This window comes from Sphaerodactylus townsendi, linkage group LG10, assembly GCF_021028975.2.
Source record: "Sphaerodactylus townsendi isolate TG3544 linkage group LG10, MPM_Stown_v2.3, whole genome shotgun sequence".
NCBI lineage: Eukaryota > Metazoa > Chordata > Lepidosauria > Squamata > Sphaerodactylidae > Sphaerodactylus > Sphaerodactylus townsendi.
The window spans coordinates 19,718,597-19,743,439 of record NC_059434.1 but is presented as its reverse complement, the minus strand read 5'-3'; the positions used below and the strand labels follow the sequence as shown (position 1 = coordinate 19,743,439).

Here is a 24,843-nt window from a genome sequence, read left to right as displayed (position 1 = left end):
GAGGGAGTGGACCATTCTTCGGTGAAGGGTCTACAACAGCTGTGCTCCCCTGCTAGAACCTCCAAACTCAATATTTATTGCTGCAAATGGCAGTGCACAGTTCTCACACCAGAGACTTGGGGGTAGGCAACTTAAACCTCAATCTAACCCAATAATACTCTTTTTTTTTTAGAAGGGACACCACCTTCTAAATTTACTTTTAGGACTCATTTGCCAAGTAACTGCCTGAAACTTTCCCCTCTTCAAACAAACGCAAGGATCTCATATCAACTATCTCTAAACAAGTTTGTATTTTATCTTCAGGTTGAATATTTATAAATGTACACTATTAAGGAACTACATATTTCATGGCCATTTTGCACATCATGAAGAGCACATCCAAGTTTGCCATCAAACCGCCCAGCTCCTCCTCTCCCTATTTCACTCAGTTCCTCCTCCTTCCTCCTGGCCTTGTAACCAGTGGTGGGATCCAAAAATTTTAATAACAGGTTCCGATGGTGGTGGGATTCAAACAGTGGCGCCGCCACACACACGCACCTCCAGTCCCTATTGGGCAGGGAGGTTGCTTTAGTAACCCCTTCTCGGCACTCAGAAAAAATTAGTAACCACTTCTAGAGAAGTGGTGAGAACTGGTTAAATCCCACCTCTGCTTGTAACCACCTGCAGGGAGAATCCCAACTTAGCTGTTGTGGGTTTTCTGAGCAATGACATAGAATAGAGGTGTCCAACTCTGGCACTTTAGATGTTCATGGACTACAATTCCCATCAGCCCCTGCTAGCATGGCCAATTGGCCACGCCAGCAGGGGCTTATGGGAAATGTAGTCCATTAACATCTGAAGCGCCAGAGTTGGACACCCCTGACATAGACAGACAGATGGGCTGACTTTGTATAGGACAATTTTATATGTTCACGGCGGTATAGGACAATTTTATATGTTCACTGCAGTGGTAGAATCAATTGGGAACTCTTGCCGTGAGATGATCCTCTCACTTCTTGGCTCACTTCTTTTAAAAAGCAACGTTGCCCTTGATGTATCTTGTTAGCTGCAGCATCATTGTAGAGTATATTTTTTTTGTTCAAATATTTCCACCCCACCATTCCTTATGACTGAAGGCAGCTTGCAAACCCCAATTAAACTTATTCAGCATTAAAACATACACACACGTATAAAACATACATCATAAGATGCTGATGACTGCTCAACATTACAGCTGCAGGTAAAACACCTATTTGTGAGAAGCTGCAGCTTCACAATATTCACTATAAATATTGTGCAGCATCTGTTGTGGTTTTTCCAGGTCTGGTAGTTTTAGCTCCTAATGTTTTGCCTGCATCTATGGCCCCTTCCGCACATGCAGAATAATGCACTTTCAATCCACTTTCAATGCACTTCGCAGCTGGATTTTACTGTGCAGAATAGCAAAATCCACTTGCAAACCATTGTGAAAGTGGATTGAAAGTGCATTATTCTGCATGTGCGGAAGGGGTCTATGGGTAGCATCTTCAGACGCATGTCATGGCCAGAAAGAGAAACACATCTCACCATGACATGCCTCTGAAGATACCAGCCATAGATGCAAGCGAAGTCTTAGGAGATAAAACTACCAGTCCACAGTCACGCAGCCCAGAAAACCCACAATAGCCAGCCGATTCTGGCCTTGAAAGCCTTCGACAAAATCCTAACTTGCTTTTGGGTCCTCACCCACATTTTGAAAAAAAACAATGATTTAACTACATGCACTCCTTCTCTGCCCCTTCCTGGTTTATCCTCGTCCTTTTCTCCCTCGCTCTTGAAGGAATCAAACCGAAAGAGAGAAGGGGAAATGGCTGTGGTGCCACGGTTCAATCCACCTTAAGACTGGGCGACGATCCACCACTGGGACCCTTTCAAAGTCCCCGCATCTCTCAGTATAGGGGCATTACTAGATTCATAGGGGCATTACTAGATTCTGTAACAGGGAGATGATATCCCCCCCCAAAAAGAGGGGGGATATGCAGAGGGCCATGCAAGGAAGGGGAAGGGGGCCCAGCATCTGGACATGGCCCGCCCACCCTAGTGGAGGGAGGGAGAAAGGGGGAGGGCTGGCATGCAAGGGAAGGGGAGTAAGGGAGGAGAGGGAGTGAGGGGTGGCATGCAAGGAAGGGGAGGGGTGGCATGCAAGGAAGGGGATTAATATTTATTAATCATTTCAATCATTACAATAGACTCATTAAATTCTATACAAACAAACTAGTGCCAAGAATGCCAGCAGCCTTGTAATTCTAGAATCCTTATCACACAGCAAAACAAGGATTACCAACCGAGCGCAGATACTAGTCTCGTTCCAGAAAAGAAAGAGGCGTTTAACTTACTTGGCCGTTGCTCGGTTCGACGCATCCTGCAGGTCTCCCGGGTCAAAAAGCTGTGATTCCTTCAGGCCAAGTTCCTTGCAGCCTCGTAAGAACAGGGCGACGTTGTCCTGGAAAAAGGCAAACAAAGACCGTAGCTCCCGGTTATCAAAGATTATCATCTCCAGTCCCCAGTCTCTCTTCAGTGACAACCCGAACGGGATCACTGCCCGTTTCTTTATCTCCCAAATCTGGAACCAACATGTAGCTCAGTTACATAATAAATCAAAACATGAAAGAGTCAAGATACAAATTGTTAATGCAGGGGGGCTGGGTGGTTTTTGTTTTTAATTAAAAGGAACAAACAGACCTAAGACATCCTCTTGACAGGTTTATTCAAACGCACATGAACTGTGACATGCCCTCACAGAACTATGCAACAGCAAAGGAGGAAAAACAGAGGCCGTGATTCTTGCCACCAGCGACCAAGCAATGGGTTCACTCCACTCTTTCCATAATTATTATCACTTATACTTGAGCCTAACTAGGGTACATGGAAGTCAATGGCAAAGAAACAGCTTCAGTATAACCTTTATTATACCACAATGCTTGATTTCAACCAAAGATATTTAATTATTCAGGAACTGAGATTGGCAGCATTAACAAGATTTCCAACAAGATTGCTTTAGAGAAGTAAAACTCCCTTCATCTAATTCTTCGCAGAGATTTGAGTCTCACAAGCTTATACCTGGAAATCTTCTTGGTTTTTAAGGTGCTACTGAACTTGGATCTTGCTGTTATAACATAGAACAGGGGTGGCCAACCTATGGGGCCCCAGATGTTCATGGACTACAATTCCCATCAGCCCCTCCCAGCATGGCCAATTGGCCATGCTGGCAGGGGCTGTTGGGAATTGTAGTCCATGAACATCTGGAGCCTCATAGGTTGGCTACCCCTGACATAGACCAAAATGACTACCTACCTAATTTATTATGTATTTATTTATTTAGTAGTTAGATTTTTATACCGCCCCATCCCCGAAGGGCTCAGGGCGGTGCACAACATGAAATCTCGACACAATTATAAATATCATTTCTAAAACCTTTAAAAACAGCAGTAAAAATAATAATAATAAGTAGAGGCATCCGCTAAAACCCCATTTTTAAAAAATCCTTCCCAGGAGGGAGAGACGGCGAATCCCGTTAGATGGAAGAGCTCAGATGTAGGAACTGAAAACTCACAAGTGGCCAACCATAACAGCACAATCTCACGGGATTTTCAAGTCCCAATGCCATGATTTTTGAAAAAAAAAATCCTCAGTCTCCTTGTCTCACTGGTTTCAATGAGGTTTGGTTCTACATGATCATTACTGCTGGGCAGCCACACGCCTACATGGCTTACCCTGTTTAGTAACCCAACTGCAAATCCTAGTTTGCACTGTAGGCAGGATGGCATTTGAAGCCTAGGAACACTGTCCTCACAAAAGATAGGTGGATGGAGGGAGGGGGGTCTTGAACAGCCAGCCAGCCAGCCAGCCAGTAGATCCCTACTAGCCAGGGGTCAAGTAATCTGGAGAAACCAATTGCATCAGGCTTCCCACCCCCCATCCCCCATGCAAAACCTAGGTCCTGTTAGTGCCACACGTTCTAAGCAAATGTCACATAGGGAAGCCATTCCCTGCTTCTCAGTTCCAACCAGATAGTCTCAACAATCCAACATGTGTTGTCTTGTTTACTTTTCATTGCTCTTCCCAGTTTTCATTGACACTGGAACTTCACAAAGCTCCATACTAGAAAACATGCACCTGTACATATAGCGCTGGACCATCCCAATCCAGTTACCTATTTTGTACATGGCTCATCCAGCACCTGCAGAGAAAACTATAAACACTGGCGGTCTGTACATACATCACGTTTTAGAGAGCGGGGCCAATTCGCAAACTGAGATATTTCCCCTCTGCTTTTCTTGCTTCCTGGTCTGGCAGGAGCTGTTGACATTTAGCACCTGGCTCAGAGTGGACAGAGACCTCCATTTCTGGACTTAGACCCCTGCACACTATTTGAAGGACCTTTTTGAGAAAGTGACAGGGCTCCAAGGAAGGATTGGAATGAAGAGGGTGACAAGAATTAAGTGTGATAATTAGAGAACGTTTATTGAGACAAACCAAAGTACAACCGTGCAATCAGAAGAGTATGTGGATATCAGGCAATATGCTAAGGAGCTCACAGACACTTCTCACTAATTGGAGCACTCACACAACATTTACCGCCTACAGTAGAATGTGTATCTCATATAATACAGAATTAAAGAAGTGGAGGAAGGAGACGGGACCGCGGTGAGAGTAGTTGATATTCCTCGTTCTTTTCTGCACTGGAACATTATCTGGGGCAGATTATAGCCTCCTGGGGTCCAAAGATCAATAGGATCCTGGACCTAAACCAACCTGAAGGCTGCGAGTTCCAAAAAGGGCCGTTTGGCAAGGGTGTCATGGGAATTCAGACAGCACTTCAAGCAATAAATCCAAGATACGTCTAAAGGACACAGCATGTAGATTAAGACTGGGAATGACAAATGAGTCAAAAAGACCAGGGTGCACGGTCACAATTCCAAAGCCAAGGATGAGTAGGAATGAGGAAGGCAGCAATTATTACAAGGGTCTGATCCAGTTTCCATGGGGCTGGAGACGTGTGTGTGTGTGGGGGGGGGGGGAATCAGAAGCAAAAATCTGGATTAGATGTAAAGGGGAAATCCTTAAGGCCTGGAAGAGGCAGGGGCTTTCTGAATAAGGAGGACTGCTCGAAGCAGGGGGCTTTCTGAATAAGGAGAGCTGGAACCAGGCGCTGTTAGGGCAACATTACAATAGACTCCTTCCCTTACAGGTTTTGCAATCTCTGGCAGTCCTTTCGGTTAGGCTACACTGAGAGGAGGCAATCAAGGCATGATGTTTTGATGGAATCAAAAAGTCCTAGAACAATAATTACGGAGCTGAATATACCTGATTGATCTCTCTGGCTTGTCATTCTGTTCTCAGGTTCCACTTTTGCATGACTGAAATTCAATCATGCAAATGTCACCTGCTCTTGTCTTTCACCTCACTGATCTAACCTTTAGCTCATGTGCACCAGAACGAGGCTCGCCTCATTATTTTAGCAGGCAACGCTTTAGACAAGGGGCAAGCAAGAATCTGCCAAGATAGCAGGACAGTTGTTGAACTTCTGTCAACAACCAGTGACATGTAACTGGATGTTCTGAAGCGACCCACAGGGCATTGGCAGTTTCCTTGACTACTCGCCACAGTTCAGCAGACTGGGGTTTTGGAAGGTTGTCAAAAGCACACAACATAAAAGAATCCATGGCATGTCAGGCCAGCTAGCACGCATCTCTGGTCGCCTTACAACTAAGGAGCAGCAGTGGCGTAGGAGGTTAAGAGCTCGTGTATCTAATCTGGAGGAACTGGGTTTGATTCCCAGCTCTGCTGCCTGAGCTGTGGAGGCTTGTCTGGGGAATTCAGATTAGCCTGTACACACCCACACACGCCAGCTGGGTGACCTTGGGCTAGTCACAGCTTCTCGGAGCTCTCTCAGCCCCACCCACCTCACAGGGTGTTTGTTGTGAGGTGGGAAGGGCAAGGAGATTGTAAGTCCCTTTGAGTCTCCTGCAGGAGAGAAAGGGGGGATATAAATCCAAACTCTTCTTCTCTTCTTCTTCTCTTCTTACAGAAGTCATCAAATAATGGGGGGGGGGGGGGACACAGCATTTGAAGGCAACTTGTTCATACAAGAAATCTTGCTGCAATGGACATTTGCCCCCATCGCGCACCAGACACCTTGTGCATAATCAGTCAGTGTAAGTTAAAGTAAACAGACAACAAAGGAGACAAGGAAATAGGCCGACTCAAAATCTTGAGACCTCATAATTATTTTTTTTTAATAGAGGGAGGGCTTTTGAGGAGAAGGTTCCCAAATAATTTATCTCCTCCCCACCCGAAAAGGCTCCTTAGCGGCCTACAGCTTTCATGGTCTAATACTAGGAAGTCATAGGCAGAAGGATACAGTCAGGATGCTTGAAGTAATAAAGTGCACCAGCTTTGCAGTTTATAATTTTCTATGGATTAAAACATTATTACATTATTATTATGGTTGTTCTCAAAGTCTTTATTACAGTGCAGCTCTTTTAGTGATAGAAACTCGTTTTTTGTGTCAGGCTAAAATTTATTTCCTATCCTGAGCCTGGATAGTGACAGCTATAAATTTTGTTCACCTGGATTCTCCCAAGAGGTGATTTTGAAAAAATAAATAAGATATGGGCTGAGATGTCATGCTAGTCATGACATGGAAAGAATCAAGTTATGCAACTCTTCCTTACCTATTAACCTGGAGTCAATAATATCTATCAGAGGTTTTTGAGGAAAATTGATATTTGCAATGTTAGGGTAATATTACAAATGCATAGTCAATTACAGCTAAAATAAAATGTTTTCTTAGGTGATTTGGGATATGTTTTGGTTATCCGCTTATAAAATTATAGTTAGAGTTCAAGTCTAATCAGTTCATCATATCGGCATTAGAACAGATGCAACTTGTAACCAGAGGCTGTTATTTTGTTATATCCTTTGGCTAGTAGCAAATAAAATCTGCCTTGACCATAGGATGATACAAGATGGTTTTGCATCTTCTTTTTAGTATCACTCAATATATTGAATAGAAAGACAGAGAGAGAGATGAAGACAGAAAAATGTCAAATCTTCCTCCGTTCCATTTAGTGGTTTGGGAGATCACCATGTTAAACTGTCCTTCTGTTCAACCTCGGCCATCCCTTTTCAACCACATTGTTTGTTCTGTTGTTTTACAGTTTCGCAAGAGTTGCATTCTTTATTATCCCAGTGTGCAGTGACCAGTTCACTAATTGCTATGGCATTTGGCATGCCAACCATCAGTGTGCGCACACGCTGACATCAAGCTTGTAGCTACTACCAGTTACACTGCAAAAAACCCAGGAATGAAGTTGTAGAGAGCTCCCAGTTTCACTGAAGTAAATCCCCCACCCAAAAGTCACAGAAGGCAAATGCTAAGTGTAGGAATTTCTTCTTCCAGGGAGAAAATTATATTCAGGATATTGCAGATCTGTTTCAAATTGTCCATCTCTCTTTTCCATGTAGCTTTGTGGATGGGGCTTGCTGCTGTAATAAACTGAAGAAAAGAAAGAAAACTACAATTTCTTGTAGCCCTCCAGTGCAACATTAGGCCAAGATTCAGAATAATTCCAAGCACAGATTCCAACGTGCAAGAGAATTCTAAGCGCTTTCCCAGCTGAAATTTTCTTCTGCATATATTCAACGCGACGTCTGGTTGAGATACAGTTCTGTATATATCAATCTATATGTAGGGTTGCCAAGCTCCAGTGATAGCTGGAGATCTCCTGGGATTACAACTGATCTTCAGGTGATAGAGATTAGTTTACCTGGAGAAAATGGCCACTCTGGAAGAAGGACTCTATGGCATTAAACCCCACAGAAAGTCAATCCCTTCCCCAAACCCTGGACTACTCAGGCGCTGCCTCCAGATATTTCTCAACCCCATTTAATATGTAAAGAAAAATTAGACATGGGTTTATTTATTGAAAACATCACACTCATCAAGGAAAAAACAAGGCCTTGATTCCAGGTACAGTGTATTTGCTTTTGCATAAGGAGCAAACCGTGGTTATATTTGAAACCCAGAATCACTTAGAATTATGCAAGTCCTGGTTAAGTGTCATCTTCCCTTTTGGTTTAGAAGGACTCTAACAAAGAATTCCAGTTTTATTATAGTGGCATGGGAACATGACAGAAAAAGAAACTCCCATAGTACTTTAACTGTACTGTATGAAGGAGGAAAATTGATATTTACAAGGCCTGGGTAATATTAGAAGAAGAAGAAGAAGAAGAAGAAGAAGAAGAAGAAGAAGAAGAAGAAGAAGAAGAAGAAGAAGAAGAAGAAGAAGAAGAAGAAGAAGAAGAAGAAGAAGAAGAAGAAGAAGAAGAAGAAGAAGAAGAAGAAGAGAAGAAGAAGAAGAAGAAGAGGAGGAGGAGGAGGAGGAGGAAGAAGAAGAGGAAGAAGAGGAGTAGTAGTTTGGATTTATATCCCCCCTTTCTCTCCTACAGGAGACTCAAAGGGGCTTACAATCTCCTTGCCCTTCCCCCCTCACAACAAACACCCTGTGAGGTAGGTGGGGCTAAGAGAGCTCCGAGAAGCTGTGACTAGCCCAAGGTCACCCAGCTGGCGTTTGTGGGAGTGTACAGGCTAATCTGAATTCCCCAGATAAGCCTCCACAGATCAGGCAGCAGAGCTGGGAATCAAACCCGGTTCCTCCAGATTAGATACACGAGCTCTTAACCTCCTACGCCACTGCTGCTCCTTACATTACATTACATTACAAATGTAAAGTCAATTACAGCTAAAACAAAATGTTTTCTTAGGCGATTTAGGATGTTTTGCTTACAAAATGATAATTGGAGTCCAAGCCTAATCAATTAATCATATCGGCATTAAAACAGATGCAAACTTTGAGTTAGATGCTGTTATTTTGTTAAATCCTTTGGCTAGTAGCAAATAAAAATCTGCCTTGACTATGGGATGATGCAAGGCAAAATGAAAAAGAGAAAAAGTCGAGTTGCCTCGAATTCTCTTCGCCATCTTTGATTTCGTAGCTGAAAAATTCACGAGAAAAGCAGCAGAAATTTCAAGATGGAAACAAACACTGCACGAAATACTTAAAACTGAAGGGTGTTGCCAGCTGGCAAGTCTAACAAAGCCTCTTGTAAACATGGGGCGGCTATTAATTGTGACTATCTCCGTCCATTTTTCCTTCCCGATTTGTGTGTGTCAAATTAAGCAATGTTATCTTTCATTTAAAGCCAATAAACAGGAACCATTGGCCAATATCAATATTCTCTCCAGCAAATAGAACAAAGAGCAACGTGAGGATAGCTGTCCTCCTATACAGCTGGGTGGCAGGCCCAGAAAGCTTTCAACAGTATCTATTGCATCCGGTGTTGCCGGACCTCAAAGGCAGCAAGGGCCGATCTGTGAAGGCCAAAGGCCTGGCAGTAGCTGTTCTACCAGGACCAAGTTTTTATTCCCCAAAGACAAGCTACAAAATATTTACAGCTGCCAAAGAATGGTTCATTCCTGCTCAAGTTCATGACCTCTTCAGGGGAAGAGCAACAAATTCCTTTCCTCTTTTAAAATTAAACATCTCCTCCTTGCGTGCCAAAGGCTATGTTTCAATAATCTCTAATGGTCTGATTTCGGACTAAACAAAACCCAAATCCTGCTGCAGTGGGCCTGCCGTGCTTTAAATGTTTTCTTCGTTTATGGCTTTGCTGTTGTTATGCCGGAGTTGTATTAAAAAAAAAGTGGAAGGAAAAGCGTTCCGGTAAACAACTTCGATAGCTTGTCCAACAACGTTTTAAAAAAACTGATGTTACGGAACAAGATATTCTGCTGTTACTTTTATTCTGCTTCAAAGAGAATGGCCATTCCATAGCAAAGAAAATAGATTGTGGTCAGTGTGAATAAACATTGCAGCTACATTGCACAATATATCTGATACTGAAAGGGGAGATGTTTCTAACAAAAAGGGCAGAAGAAAATACTCAAAACAAATTGTGAAGAGATCTCTCAAGATCCTCTCACAGGTTCTCAGCAGTCGTTTTGGATTACTTAGGCAACCATATCACTGAACTTGTTTGTGGTTACCCAGGAAATCTAAAATGGCTGCCAGGATTTTGTGAGGTGAACTTGCAAGATTTCAGTGCTCATTTTCTTTACTGTAATTTCCAAAGATGATCTGGGAGGCAGGTAGCAGTGGGAAGTATTGAAGATCAGGGACAAGGAGTGGGTGGGGAGTACATTCAGAGAGGAAGGAAAATGGAGTAAAAAGAAAACGAAAGGGGGACTAGGAAAACATGACATTCCCCTCTCACAGAGGTGTATCAGGAAAATGGCACCTGGAGACAACTTTTTCTCCGGGTGCCCCCCTCATGCTCAGGGGCGTGCCTCCCACCCCTGCCCAGCTTTCAAAAGCTGGCCTGCATGGAGGCCGGGGGGCTCGGCGACGGTGGGCAGCTCACGTGGGCATCACGGCTGCCCACCGCCACACACCCCGCCTCCCTGCAGTAGCGCCAGTTCTTGAACTGGCCTGCAGGGAGGCTGGGGGGCAGGGATTGGTGGCCTGGGCCCAAGGACATGGGTGACCCTATGTCCCTATACGCCGTACGCCTCTGCCCTCTCCTGCAAGTCATTCAAATATACCTTTTCCTTTATTATGAAAACATTTCTACCTTCATTTTCCTCAAGGTTATATAGGAAGTTGTCAAGAATGCCATGACAGTTAATTGCTTCTGTCAGTGAGGGAAACTCTCCTTTCTCATTCACTTTCTTCTCTTTGCTCATCAATTGCTTGGACTGAAGAATCAATCAATTGTTATTACGGCCATAGACCATCACAGGAACATATTCCTAACACCAAGCCATGCAAATGTCACATCTAGCTTGACACAATCTATGTCTACTGGCAGCTGCTCTCTTGGATCTGTGGAAGTGAAAGGTATTTTCTGGCATCTGCTTAACTAAAACCCTCTGATGGAAAATACCACTAAACCAGCTCCTGCATTCTTGCAACAAGGAGAAAACATCTAGAAGCTACTGTGTCAAGTGCTCAAGTAAGCTGCCCATTCTGAGGCCCTTTCCACACCGCAACGGTGCGGGGGTGCGTTGGCATATACAATGCCCCTGGGACCGTTCGCACGGACGGTCCCGGGAGGGCGGCGGGCGGCAGCACAGCCTTTGCACAGGCTGCGCCACCGCTGAACGCTTACCTCGTCTCCTGGCTTCCAGCTCGTTGCAGAGGGACACGCCCCCGCAGGCTGGAGCGACGGCTCTGGAGTCACAGGGCAGGGGGGCGTGTCCCCTGGCCTCTGCGACGAAAGGAAGCCAGGAGACGAGGTAAGCGTTCAGGGACGGTGTGGGGAAAATGGTGCCTTCCAGCCTGCTGCCGTTCGCACGGCAGCGGTTGGAAGATGCTGCTTTCGAAAAACCTCGCTGGGGGAGCGAGGTTCGGAAGCAGCGTCTTCGCGCCGCACGGGGTTTGCGAGGCTGGTGCTGCTGCAATGCAGTGGCAGCGGCCGTGCGAATCCCTCCCCAGGGACGTTGTTTTTAGCGTCCCTGGGGTGCTCTTTACCGCCCGTGTGGAAAGGGTCTAAGAGTCAACTAGGGTTTTGACAGAACATCTGGCCAAACCACTAATGAGTCATTCAAGCAATTTTGGAAATTACTTTTATCTGTCAACCTCTAGGATTGGGCCATCTTAACATATCCTCCATCCTTGTGGAACCTCACTTAAGCACAGTGGTTCTCAATCTGGGGGTCGCGGGCCCTTTGGGGGTCGAACGACCCTTTCAGAGGGGTCGCCTAAGACTCTCTGCATCAGTGTTCTCCATCTGTAAAATGGATAAATGTTAGGGTTGGGGGTCACCACAACATGAGGAACTGTATTAAAGGGTCACGGCATTAGGAAGGTTGAGAACCACTGCTTAAGCAGAAACTATCAACCCTACTCAACAATCCATTCATAATAAAAGAATCAAAACCACTTCTTGCGGGGAGGTAGAGTCATCTGGCCCACTGAGGAAATCCATGCATATCCCACAGAACGCATGCGTTTCCCCAAGAGGCCTAATAGCTTCTCATCCAAGAAACTTTCAGTGGAGAAAACACTGCTGAAACTTTTTCTCCATGCATGCTGTGGTCCTGCTCTGAATCAGGTTCCCTGCACATGGGAAGTAAGGACCCAGTTACATGAAGTGGGGACCCCAGACCTGATTTGTGTACTCTGTAACATGAACGAGTGCAGATTCAAGTCTACAGATTATGGAGTATTAATCACTGCTCATCACTATTTGTTCTACTTAATAAGAAGCATATTTTCATCTTATTTCCAGACCAACCTTGATATTTGTGGTAAATCTTTAAACTGTTATATTAAATTTTGCACAGCAAAATGATTTTATCTTATGTGCCTTTTTGAATCACTATCATAATTCCGACATGATACATAAAATAAACCATGTGAACAACAATGTATAACTTGCCTGACCTTTTGCAGAAACTGCACATCACAACTTTGCTGACAGAAGTTTTTTGTGTATGTAACGAAGAACCCACACTTCTGCTACCATTCTCTGCCCGCCCACCCTCCACTTTGGTTTTTGTCATTTCAAGAAAAAACATTCCAAGGCAATTCTCCAGAGAAGCCTAAGCATATTTTAACAGCCATGCCCAAAGTAAGGCCTCACAATATTTTAATTCTTCAAATCAGTTTGCATGTTAAAGCACAAAATAATAGAAGGGCTAGATGGTTGAAGAGATTGTGTAATGGCCTTTGTGAAAAATTAAGTTTGTGATTAGATTTTTAAAAAGACAATAGACAAAAGAGCACTTGAGGCCAACCAGGACAAAATTACTAGCTCAATCCAATACTGGCTTTGCTAGCAGCAAGAGAGCAAAAGCTACACACAACTAAGACCGAGAAGGTAAGATTGGGACACCACCTACAACATGAATGGAGTTAAAGTGTAACCACAGCAGTATCAAAATATTAGAAATAATAATCTGAGATCAGTTAACAGCTGAAGTTTTATGCAGGCTTTGTCAAAAGAATGAACATGTAAGCTTTTGAGGATCATGAGTGGATTTCATCAAACCCAGATAATCACAGCGAAATCCAAAAGCGACAACTGGGCAGGAAGGGGTGGCATAACAACCAGACATATAGAATCTCATAAAAAACGTTTCACCCACATTCACTGCTAAACTAAAACTTGTGGAACGATATGAAGAACGGATCACTTCAGAATACTAAGTGTATGGGGAGTGTTCTACATTTCAGTGCCTCTCATGTTTTAAAAAATGCCCTCGCTTTAGCTTAGTCATACCTTTCCCCAACATTCTAGCTCCCTGCGTGAAATAAGCCCTGTACCATATGATAATTCTGCATATGCTGGCCAATGTATACAATATATTCCTTATGTTCCTACAGCTTTTCAGCACTATCAAGGCCTAATCCATAAACAATTTATCTGGTGTAGCAGGGTGTCCAGGGCTGGATTCCTAGTCCAAGAAATACGCAAGCAATCTAAACGCAAGCAATCTAAACGCTACCAAACTGAGAGTCCGTTACATTCCCTTCTGATATTCCTGGGAGCCACCAAATCAGCACGTGTTACACCTCACTACACACAGTCAACAACCCACAAAGCAAGCTGAGCGATACACTCAGGGTCCATCTACACATTATTAAGCCCTTGTGTTTGTCAGGGAACAATACAGAGGCTTTGTTTTACACATGCTACTGATGTTTTGTGCCTCCCAGACATACGCTGGGGTTTTTTCTGTTTGTAACCACAGCACACAAGGAAAAGCAGGTGTAGCTTCCCCACTGCAACTGATTTTGCTAGGGAAGCCAGCTTGGGGAACCCCTTGAAATTACAGTTCCCCTGGAGCAGCGGTTCTCAACCTGGGGGTCGGGACCCCTTTGGGGGTCGAACGACCCTTTCACAGGGGTCGCCTAAGACTCTCTGCATCAGTGTTCTCCACCTGTAAAATGGATAAATGTTAGGGTTGTGGATCACCACAACATGAGGAGCTGTATTAAAGGGTCGCAGCATTAGGAAGGTTGGGAACCACTGCCCCGGAGAAAATGGCTGCTTTGGATGGTGGAGTCTATGGTACTGTGCCCCACTGAGGACCCTCTCCTCCCTAGGCTCCACCACCAAATCCGCAGGCGTTTCCCAGCTAGTATCTTCCAATCCTATTCCTCCCTCCCCACTGTGGTCACAGGCAGGGGCGTAACGAGGCAAACTGGAGCCCTGGGCAAAACCTTTGTTGGATGATCCCCCCCATGGGCGGCCACCCCACCACAACCAAAAATATTTTTTGCACCAGGTTATTGGTGCCTGCAGGGGGTGCATTTTTAGACATCACCACCAAAATTTCAGCATATCATCAGGAGACTGTCCTTATGCTACCCCCCCCCCCCAAGTTTGGTGCAGTTTGGTTCAGGGGGGACAAAGTTATGGACCTTCAAAAGGGTAGCCCCCATCTCCTTAGCTCCCATTGGAAAGAATGGGGGATGGGGTACCCCCTTTGAGGGTCCATAACTTTGGCCCCCCTGAACCAAACTGCACCAAACCTGGGGAGTATCATTAGGGCAGTCTCCTGGTAAGACCCTGAAAGTTTTGAGTCTGTGCCTTCAGAAATGTGCCCCCCCAGCCTGCAACCCCCATTGACAACAATGCAGAAAACTCAATGCAGAACAAAGATTCTTGCGCAAATTTCTGGGATGTTCCTGCAGGGGGTGCATTTTTGGACGTATCAGCACCAAAATTTCAGGGTATCATCTGGAGACTGTCCTGATGGCACTCCCCAAGTTTGGTGCAATTTGGTTTTGGGGGGGGTGAGTTATGGACCCTCAAAGGAGGTGCCTTATCCCCCATTCTTTGCTAAGGAGATGGGGGCTACACTTTTGAGGGTCCACAACTTTGTCCCCCCTGAACCAAACTGCACCAAGCTTGGGGGTGCCATCAGGACAGTCTCCAGATGATACCCTGAAATTTTGGTGCCAATACGTCCAAAAATGCGCCCCCTGCAGGAACATCCCAGAAATTTGCCCAAGAATCTTTGTTCTGCATTGACTTTTCTGCTTTGCTATCAATGGAGGTTGCAGGCTGGGGGGGGGACATTTCTGAAGGCACAGTCTCAAAACTTTCAGGGTCTCATCAGGAGACTTCCCTAATGATACTCTCCAGGTTTGGTGCAGTTTGTTCAGGGGGGGCAATGTTATGGACCCTCAAAAGTGTAGCCCCCATCTCCTATTAGCTCCCATTGGAAGCAATGGGGGATGGGGCACCCCCTTTGGGAGTCCATAACTTTGGACTCCCTGAACCAAACTGCACCAAACTTGGGGGGTAGCATAAGGACAGTCTCCTGATGATACACTGAAATGTTGGTGTTGCTAGCCTAAAAACTGCACCCCCTGCAGGTCAAAAATGGAAAACCACTAAAAATACCCAAAAACGAACCCTGCATTTTTGGTGCCCCCCACAAGGTGATGCCCTGGGCAGCTTCCCACCTTGCCCAATGGGCATTACGCCCCTGGTCAATCCTAGTTTTGTCATCCTACAATCACATCATGGAGCTGCTGTTGGCTCCTCATTATTCAAGAAATACAACTTAACCCAGAAAGAGCTGGTCACAAAACTCCCGAGGCAAGTGTGACACAAAAACCCTGGTGTTGTTTCCCACTGTGAATGAGACCTTATAACGTATATAGACAGAGCCTCACGGTGATCTTCCCACATCGATCCAAAGCGTATACCCCAGCCCCAAGATTAACTAGAGGAGCAGCAAAGATACGTAATCTACTTTCATCACTGGTGCCTAGCGAACAGAACAGAATTTGGGACATTTCAAGCTGTGCATTTCATAACGTTGTTTCGGCTTCAGCCACAGCAGCTCCCATCAGATGTTTCTCTTCATTAAGCTTGCTCTGTGACCCTTCCAGGGTCCTCAGTGCCAGCATGGCCAGAAGAAACAGTGAGAGCTGTTTTCCCTTCAGTGACATGTTTATCCATTGCAGTCCTCAGCTCTTTCCTCCGTTTTGATTACCAAAACGGCTTCCAGTTAAAGTCATTATTACATTAAAGGGGAAAGACTGTCTTATATTAGACCACACTTCCAATTTCTGACCCGTCAAATGTGCATAATCATGGTTAGTACTCAAGGAAGGGCAAGAAACTAGTACTCAAGGCTAGTACTCAAGGGAGGGCAAGAAAAACACGAGAATGGGGAAAGAACTGATATACCATTCATTCATTTAGCCTTTATTTGGCATAAACAGTATACAATCGCATCAAAAACGCATCAAAATATAAGCTTGCAACATATAACAAATGAAGTTGATTCATACATACTGTTGCTTATGGGATATTTCCAGCAGAAAGTTCGCAGCCATTTTACAGAATGTAGCATCAGAATTATTTAATAAAAACCATAGTCTGCTTAGTTCATCCAGCTCGCTAGGTATCATAGAAAGCAACCTAGAGTATTTGACTCTAATACTTGCCGATTTAGGACAACAGAATAATTGGTGAGTTAATGTTTCTAATTGATTTGCATCACATGAACACACCCTTTTGCACATTTCTAGAAGAAGAAGAAGAAGAAGAAGAAGAAGAAGAAGAAGAAGAAGAAGAAGAAGAAGAAGAAGAAGAAGAAGAAGAAGAAGAAGAAGAAGAAGAAGAAGAAGAAGAAGAAGAAGAAGAGGAGGAGGAGGAGGAGGAGGAGGAGGAGGAGGAGGAGGAGGAGGAGTTTGGATTTATATCCCCCTTTCTCTCCTACAGGATACTCAAAGGGGCTTACAATCGCCTTGCCCTTCCCCCCTCACAACAAACACCCTGTGAGGTAGGTGGGGCTGAGAGAGCTCTGAGAAACTGTGACTAGCCCAAGGTCACCCAGCTGGCGTGTGTGGGAGTGCACAGGCTAATCTGAATTCCCCAGATAAGCCTCCACAGCTCAGGCAGCAGAGCTGGGAATCAAACCCGGTTCCTCCAGATTAGATACATGAGCTCTTAACCTCCTACGCCACTGCTGCTCCTTATAACATATATAAGATATATAACATATATAACATATATATTTCTAGATTGTTATATCTACCTCATAGTACGGCAGAAGGGAAAACATTGAAGCGAGCGAGTGAAAAAACTCTTCTCTGATCTGGATTGGTCAGATGATGCAGATAGGAGGCCATTCTAGAACTGACATACCGTTCTGGGCTGTTATCTCTAGGGAAGTGGCAAGTTGCTTCTAAACTTCAGAAGAGGAAGGGGTTGCAAATAGTGCAGGGACTGAGCATGGGTGGTGAGAGGGCTTGCAAGTGAGAGAAGGATTCACAGGCAAGTGGGAAGCCTGGAGATGTGGAGGTGGAAGGAAGAGTATGAGGTGGTGGGTAGATGGAGGCTCCTGGGTACCGTCTGCTCAGGGCCCACCAAAACCTGGAACTGGCCCTGGAGGACAGAATGGAAAGGGGAAAGGAGACCCAGAGCAACCAAAACAGACAGAAAGGTTTGCACAAACCTTCCCTGTTGTGGTTTATTTATAAAGTGCTAAGAAGAGAGCGCCCTGACCTGGATGGCCCCAGGTTAGCCTTATCTTGTCAGATCTCAGAAGCTAAGCAGGGTCAGTCCTGGTTAATATTTAGATGGGCAACCTCCAAGAAATATCAAGGGCGTGATGTGGAGGCAAGCAATGGCAAACCACCTCTGAAGGTCTCTTGCCTTGAAAATCCCACCAGGGAGTGCCATACGTCAGATGGCCTGATGGGACAAAATAGAGAAAGAGAGAACACTGTGACAGAGCCCATAGGGATTCAGTGGGGTTAATAAACAAGAAGCCAATCTTGAATACACGCTAAGGTTACCAACCTTCAGGTGTTGGCTGGAGATCTCAGATTACAGCTAATGTCCAGGTGATAGAGATCAGTTCTCCTGGAGAAAATGGTTGCTTTGGAAAATGGACTCTATCGTTGAAGTTCCGCCTCTGCCCAAACCCTACCTTCCTCACTCTGTACTCCATAATCTCTAGGTATTTCCCAACCCGGACCTGGCAATCCTACAAATGTGCTCCACCCCACCCCCTGGATTGACACCCCCCCTTCCCTTAACACAAGGGTTTCAGATCCTGGTTTAGGAAAATCTTGGTCAATCTAAACCAGTGGTGGCGAACCTTTGGCACTCCAGATGTTATGGACTACAATTCCCACCAGCCCCTGCCAGCATGGCCAATTGGCAGGGGCTGATGGGAATTGTAGTTCATAACATCTGGAGTGCCAAAGGTTCGCCACCATGGATCTAAACAATACTAGGCTCCTTCCACACATGCCGAATAATGCACTTTCATTCCACTTTCAGTGATGAGTTTTACTGTGCGGAACAACAAAATCCACTTGCAAACAATTGTGAAAAGTGGTTAGAAAGTCGTTATTCTGCGAAAGGAGTGCTTGCAGGTGCGAAGGGAGACCCCTAGTGGGCTCATCCTAGAAAAAAAAGTTAAGAACAAATGAATAAAGAAGGAAGCACTCCGTCATCTCAACAGAAAAGGAGCCTGGAATCTTTGTTACATTCTTCAAAAATCCAAAACACATGCAACCCCCCCCCCCAATCATTCTTCAGTCCCCACACACAAAAAGGCATCTCCGACAATTCCTCCCTTCTTTAGCAGAACAACGTTTTGGAAGAGGAAAAGAGTAACCACCTGAGGGCAAACATTTATGGCCTCTCTGTCTTGTAATTTCACATCCATGGTCAACCCTTCCTCCGAAGAAATATGAGATTTGCAATCTGCTATTCCTTCTGAGCTGAAACAAGAGTCATAGAACCTGACAGATTCCATATTCCTTGGCAGGAATTTATGGCCGGAGAAGATGAGATTTGTGATTCAAAAGAAAGAGGTCCCTTAGGCCTATCTCCTCTAAAAAGCTCTCTGCCCTGGTGTATACTTCCTTCCCTTTCCCCAAAGTGGGTGTTTATCACTTTTAAAGTAGAGGGAGGCTGTCAGGAAAGGCTGGATAGAAATGGGGAAGGGGTGGATGCTAACCCCTGTTTTGAGTAGGGCACAGCAGGTTCCAATAGCCTAAGATGAAACCTAAATTGTGCCTGAAATGAAAAAAGACTGTTGGACGTCTCTCTTTACAATTCCCTTAAATCTGAAATTCAAATGGTTAGCCAGTTATAACAGTGCTGATAAACTGTTTAGTAGTGATTAAAGGGGACGTAGGAATTTGCTCTTGGGAGCAGAGGGGCTATGTGGGAAGGACTGCATTTTCTAAAGAACGGTTTCCAAGTTGTTCACCACTGATCTCCGATATCCAACAATATGTCTGCATCAACATCATCATTATGAAAATCTGCAAGAGAAATTCTGCCATGGCCTTACCATCTGCTGGTCTTTAGTAGGCAAACTCCTACTTCTACCATTATTACCCTTGATTAATGAAGCAATGGGATGAACTATCTATTTATTTAAACCATTTTTTAAGAAATGGGCTTTGAGGGGGAAACAACACTGTATGTTCTGTGAAATCACCACCTGGAAGCGACATTACAGCATCTGTGCCATTCAAAATAGTTCTCCAATCTCTATGGTCTTTACCATAGAGATCTGGAAGATTTGTACAGCGTTGGGGTACTGTGATGTCATAACTAGAGTTGGTCGATACCAGCTGGATTCGTTCCGATTCGGATTCTGACCAGATTCGAATCATTGGCACCATCCAGGTTTGGGGAACTTTGCTTCAAGGGGCAGTGGGAGATGGGCCCTACCCTTTTTAGGTCTTATAGACTTGAACCCCCTGAAGCAAAGTTCCCCAAACCTGGATGGTGTCAAGTAAAGGAGACTCTCCTGAAGATACCCCTGAAAATTTTGTGACTGTACCTTCAAGTAATGTGCACCCCACAGCCTTCCACCAGAAATCCCCATTGGCAGCAAATGCAGCTAAGTCACTGCAGGAACAAAAGAATCTTGGGCAAATTTCTGGGGGTGCCTGTCAGGGGCACATTTTTTTAGATGCTATTAACACGAGGTTCGATCAAATGCCGCAAGAAGTTTGAGGGTGCAGTTTGGGTCGCCGGGGCCCAAGTTATGGACCCACCTCAGCAAGGGTGCCCCATCCTTAGTTCCCATTGGAAACAATGGGGATGGAGCACCCCATGAGATCCCTTAACTTCTGACCCCCCCCTGACACAAGCCTGCACCTACTGATTTGGGGTACTCGATTGGAACAATTTTCCTGATGATACCCTTGAAATTTTGGTGCCAATATGTCTAAAAAATGCACCCCTGCAGGCCCAAAGCACGATGAAAAAACACCTAAAAAAATTAAAGAAAACACTGTTAAGGTCTGCCTTTAATCCGAGATCCCATGAGTTTAAGGATGCGGATGGGATTCGGATGGCTTGGATTCAGATCCTACTAGTCCGAATCCGTCCGAATCAGTATGGGTTCAGTCTGAACCCTGGATTCAGACCATCCGAATCTCCAACCTTAGTCACAACATCTACACTGTTTCCTATCTGCTCAGGTTCACCTCCCCAAATCTCCCAGAGATGCCGGCACAGGGGTGCCAACCTCACTGTGAGGAAAAATTATGTCTAAGAACTTTTCAAGGACACCTATTTAGAGATACCGAGGAACTGAGGAAGGGTAGGTGACAAGAGCAATTAAGCTCCCTTTCTCAACAGTCACATTTAGAGGATAAACACTTACTACAAAAGTAACTTAGGTTCACAAATGCATATACATAGATCATGTTATATTTGCTTATCTCACATCAACAATGACTGGCAAGTAACAGGAAAATAATAATTATATCTGTTTCTTCTTCGTTACTGTGAATGTCACAGGGCTTTTTAACTGTGATTCAATGGTATGGTAAAGTTGGTATCTCATAACACTGAATGTATTTTCTTAAGATGAAATGATGATGAGTTTGCAGAAGATGGTAACACAATTTTCTTGAAGAAGTCCACAGCTCCAATAAATATGCCAATCTACCTCAGACTTTCAGATTTAACAAATTCAGATTTAATTCTCCCAACTTTCAAGTGCTATTTATTTCTAATTTTATTTTCCTATGCTTATAGTCTGCCTTCTCATTGAAACGCAAGATTAAAGAGTGTTAATCAATTTGATCAACAGGACAAGATGTCTAATAAGCAGTGTGCCAGGACTACATTAAAAACATCTGAAACAATAATCAGAAACAATTTATTTCCCTACATTTCTCCCTGTTCATAGATAAAAAAGTATCTACTAATTTCTGCAGTCAACTGCAACTTTTGCTCTTCAAGCTGATGAATCTACACAGCAAATACTTCACATACACGCTACAGGGGTCAGTGCTATCAGTCACAGACCAGGAAAGGGATTTGGGCGTCTTAGTTGATAGTTCCATGGGAATGTCAACTTTCAATGCCTGTGGCAGCAGCAATGAAAAAAAAGGCAAACCCCTATGCTGGGGATAATAGTGGGAGAAAGGGAGTTGATAATAAAACTGCAAAAGGATTGTCATGCCCTTATATGAAGCAGTGGTGCGAGCCGCACTTGAGTACTTTGTGAACAGTTCTGGTCGCAGCCACATCTCAAAAAAGGGATAATGTCGAGAAGAGATAGAAAAGAAGTGCAGAGAAGGGGCCTTGAGGATGATTCGAAGAGATTGGGAGGCACCTTCCTTATGAGGAGAGAGGCTGCAGTGTTTGAGGACTCTTTTAGTTTGGAGAGGAGGAGGGCTGAGGGGGGATAAGGAGTTGAAGTCTATAAAATTATGCATGGGGTGAAAATGTTGGGACAGAGAGAAATTTTTCTCTCTTTCTGCACAATACTAGGAACCAGGGACATTCATTGAAAATGCTGGGGAAAGAATTAGGACTTCAATAAAAGGAAACACTTCTTCACGTTAGCGTGTGATTGGTGTTTGGAATATGCTGCCACAGGAGAGGTGGGTGATGGCCACTAACCTGGTTAGCTTTAAAAGGGCTTGGATTAGATTCTATGGAGGAGAAGTCAATCTATGGCACACCAATCTTGATCCCTCCTTGATCTCAGATTGCAAATGCCTTAGCGAATAACCAGGGTGCTCAGGAGCAGCAGCAGCATTTAGGCCATTGCTTCTACATTTCACATTTATTTCTATTTATTTTATTTGTTGTTATAATTTACATTTGTACACCGCCCCATCCCCTGAAAGAATCATCCTGCATGTGAGAGCTCCCAAAAGGCACCTGGTGGGCCACTCGCGAGTAGCAGAGAATGCTGTGGACTAGATGGACTCTGGTTACTGATCATGCAGGCTAGTTCTTATGTTCTTATGTTTGACATAGGTCCTCCACTGGGTATGTTTCTACGACAATTCAAGGGAGGACCATACAAAGGAAACTTTTCTGAATACTTTTGCATTTTTCATATAAGAGGTATGAGTATGAAGACAACATATGGCACAACTGAGGAACAGGAAAAGATTTAGCATGTATGACTGCTTCATCCCTTCAAGAGTCATAAATCAAGTGGAAATGGGGAGGGGGAGAAGAGATGGAACGGAAAATAAATCTGTGAAATGACTCTGGAGGAACTGGGTATAAAACGAGCAGGCACATGTACAAAACAGAACTCATTTGGAGGCTGCGTTGCTTTAATTTCGCCGTTATTTTCTCAAAAGCCATAGGCTAGCATGCATTCCAGCTGAACAGCAAAAATATTTTTCACAGTTCTAAACTACGGGTTTGGTTCTAAGCTGACCTTTCAGAGGCTAGCACTTGAGTCAACCATAGGAAATAACTGGTTAGCAATGACAAAGTCTAAACCACTAAAGCCGCGTCCAAGTTTGGAATGGGTTTACCATTCCATCTCACCCACAGAGTGGGGATGCAAAGTGCCAAGAATTACAGAGAATAACACTACACTCCTAAACAGTTACCAAGTAATAAATTTCATGGGAATTAAAGGGAAAGTATTCTCAATAAATCTGGGTAGGATTATGTCATTAGACTCAAACACACAATATGCAGAATTATGCCATTCTTTTCTGTGTTGTGTGCAAATCTAAAGTAGCCTGGGCAGACTGCAGATCCCCATATCTTTCCCTTCCACAGGGAAAGGGGGATTTGAGAGTGGAAAAACAGCAGAGGGGAAACAATGGTACATGTTTGTGCATGCTGTTTGTGCATGCTATTTGGGATTAACCCAAGAAACAATCTCCCCTGCCAAATCACAAATGCCCTGTTAACATATTACAGCAAACATACATACATTCTCCTGCCCTATTACTTTACATAATCTGGTTGTGGAAAAAAAGCCTGCACCTGGATGCTCACTTTCTGAAAGTGAAACCTGGAATCACTTCAGGGGTCTGCAACCTGCGGCTCTTCAGATGTTCATGGACTACAATTCCCATCAGCCCCTGCCACCATGGACCAATTGGCCATGAGGTGGCGCAGGGGCTGGATGGGAATTGTATCTGAACATCTGAGAGAAACACCACTGAGGTTGCAGAGACCCATTCCACTAGCTGGTTAAATGTGAGGTCATATTATCACACATCCAGCTGTATGTGTAGTCGACCACGTGGTCCGTAAGAGCGAGGCGAGGCAGGAGATAACATCTGGTGGAGATCGCCAGCAGCGGGGAGACCGAGGAGTCCGTGTTCCATGAGTCTCCGCATGCGGTTCCTGGCACCTTTTATTGATGATGACTCTCCAGTGTAGGAGGAGAGGGACGGGGGAGTTCGGAGAAGCCGGGGAGTGAGGAGATCATCCATGTGATGCAGTCTCCGCAGCTCGTCTTGAGGAGAAGGGCGTGGCGTCTAGGCTATCCTGCCTGGGGGCAAGACCATTTGTCCCTAGCGGTGGTGGAAACCCAGACAGTTCATGACCCGTGACTCATAGGGGTAGTGGGGTAGATGCACGACCAGAAGCCGTGGTCGTTGAAAGATGCGTTCTGCGGTGCTGCTGGGTCAGCAGTGCATTACTACATCTCCTCGCGCATTTTGAAAAGGGAGGCGAAGCAGCTAAGGGCGATTTAAGGGGCGGCTTGTCTCCCTCCGCCGTCTGGTCAAGCTGGCGAGCTGCTTGTGTAACATTAGAACTGTGGATTGCGGGGTAAAGAAAGGGGAAGTCGAGGGGGCTTTTACACATGTTACGGTGTCATTAGACACACATTGAGCGAAACAAGATCCGATAGCGAGGCACAGTTAAACCAATGCAGAAGAGCTGGCTGGCCAGCACTCAACCATCCTCGACGGCTAGCTCAGGGCTGACCACCAATGGGGGCAGAAACATCATACTTCAGATTAATTTTGCTTTTGCTCACGTGCTTGCTTGAATCAATTGGGAATTATCAAGAAAGATTAAAACAACACATATTATGTACATTCTCACAACCTTGGTGCAATAACAACAAGTAATCAATAGCTGACACGGGTGTCTAGGGTCGTGGCGGTTCCTGCTGCTCGGAGGCCAAACGTCCAGGGGAGCAGTGGAGGTAGAAGTTGATGGACTTAGCAAGGGCAGGCCAGCCCGGCCAATGATGTAGCATTGTAGGCGAGTCCGGGGACTCCCACTAGGGAAGTTGCGGGGAGGTGAACTCCGGCGGAGAGGCGACGATAAGCTCCGACAGGAGAACCGAAGGCAGAAGCGGAGGCGGCGTCCGAACTCCGGGGGGTGGAGCCTGGGGTGGGGCGATGGTGAGAGCGACTGAGGCAAATGTAAAGAGTTCCCGGCAGGGAAGTGAGGGGCGGAATGTAGTTGAATGTTCTCTCCCGCGGGTCCAGAACCAACCCCTGGGGAGCAGGATGTTTCAATTTCCTGTAACACGGGAAATCGTCCTCCATGTGTGTGCAGTTCCAATTGGCCGAGCAAACAAAT

General features: G+C 45.0%; 1 protein-coding gene across 1 annotated transcript in view; it reads right to left on the bottom strand.

The window, feature by feature from the left end:
* LIMCH1 (LIM and calponin homology domains 1) overlaps positions 1-24,843 on the bottom strand; it is a 231,448-nt gene that overhangs the window by 101,050 nt on the left and 105,555 nt on the right. Inside the window, exon 4 of the mRNA XM_048509079.1 lies at positions 2,355-2,461. Coding sequence (XP_048365036.1) covers positions 2,355-2,461 — 107 coding nt within the window. The remainder of the gene's footprint in view (positions 1-2,354; positions 2,462-24,843) is intronic.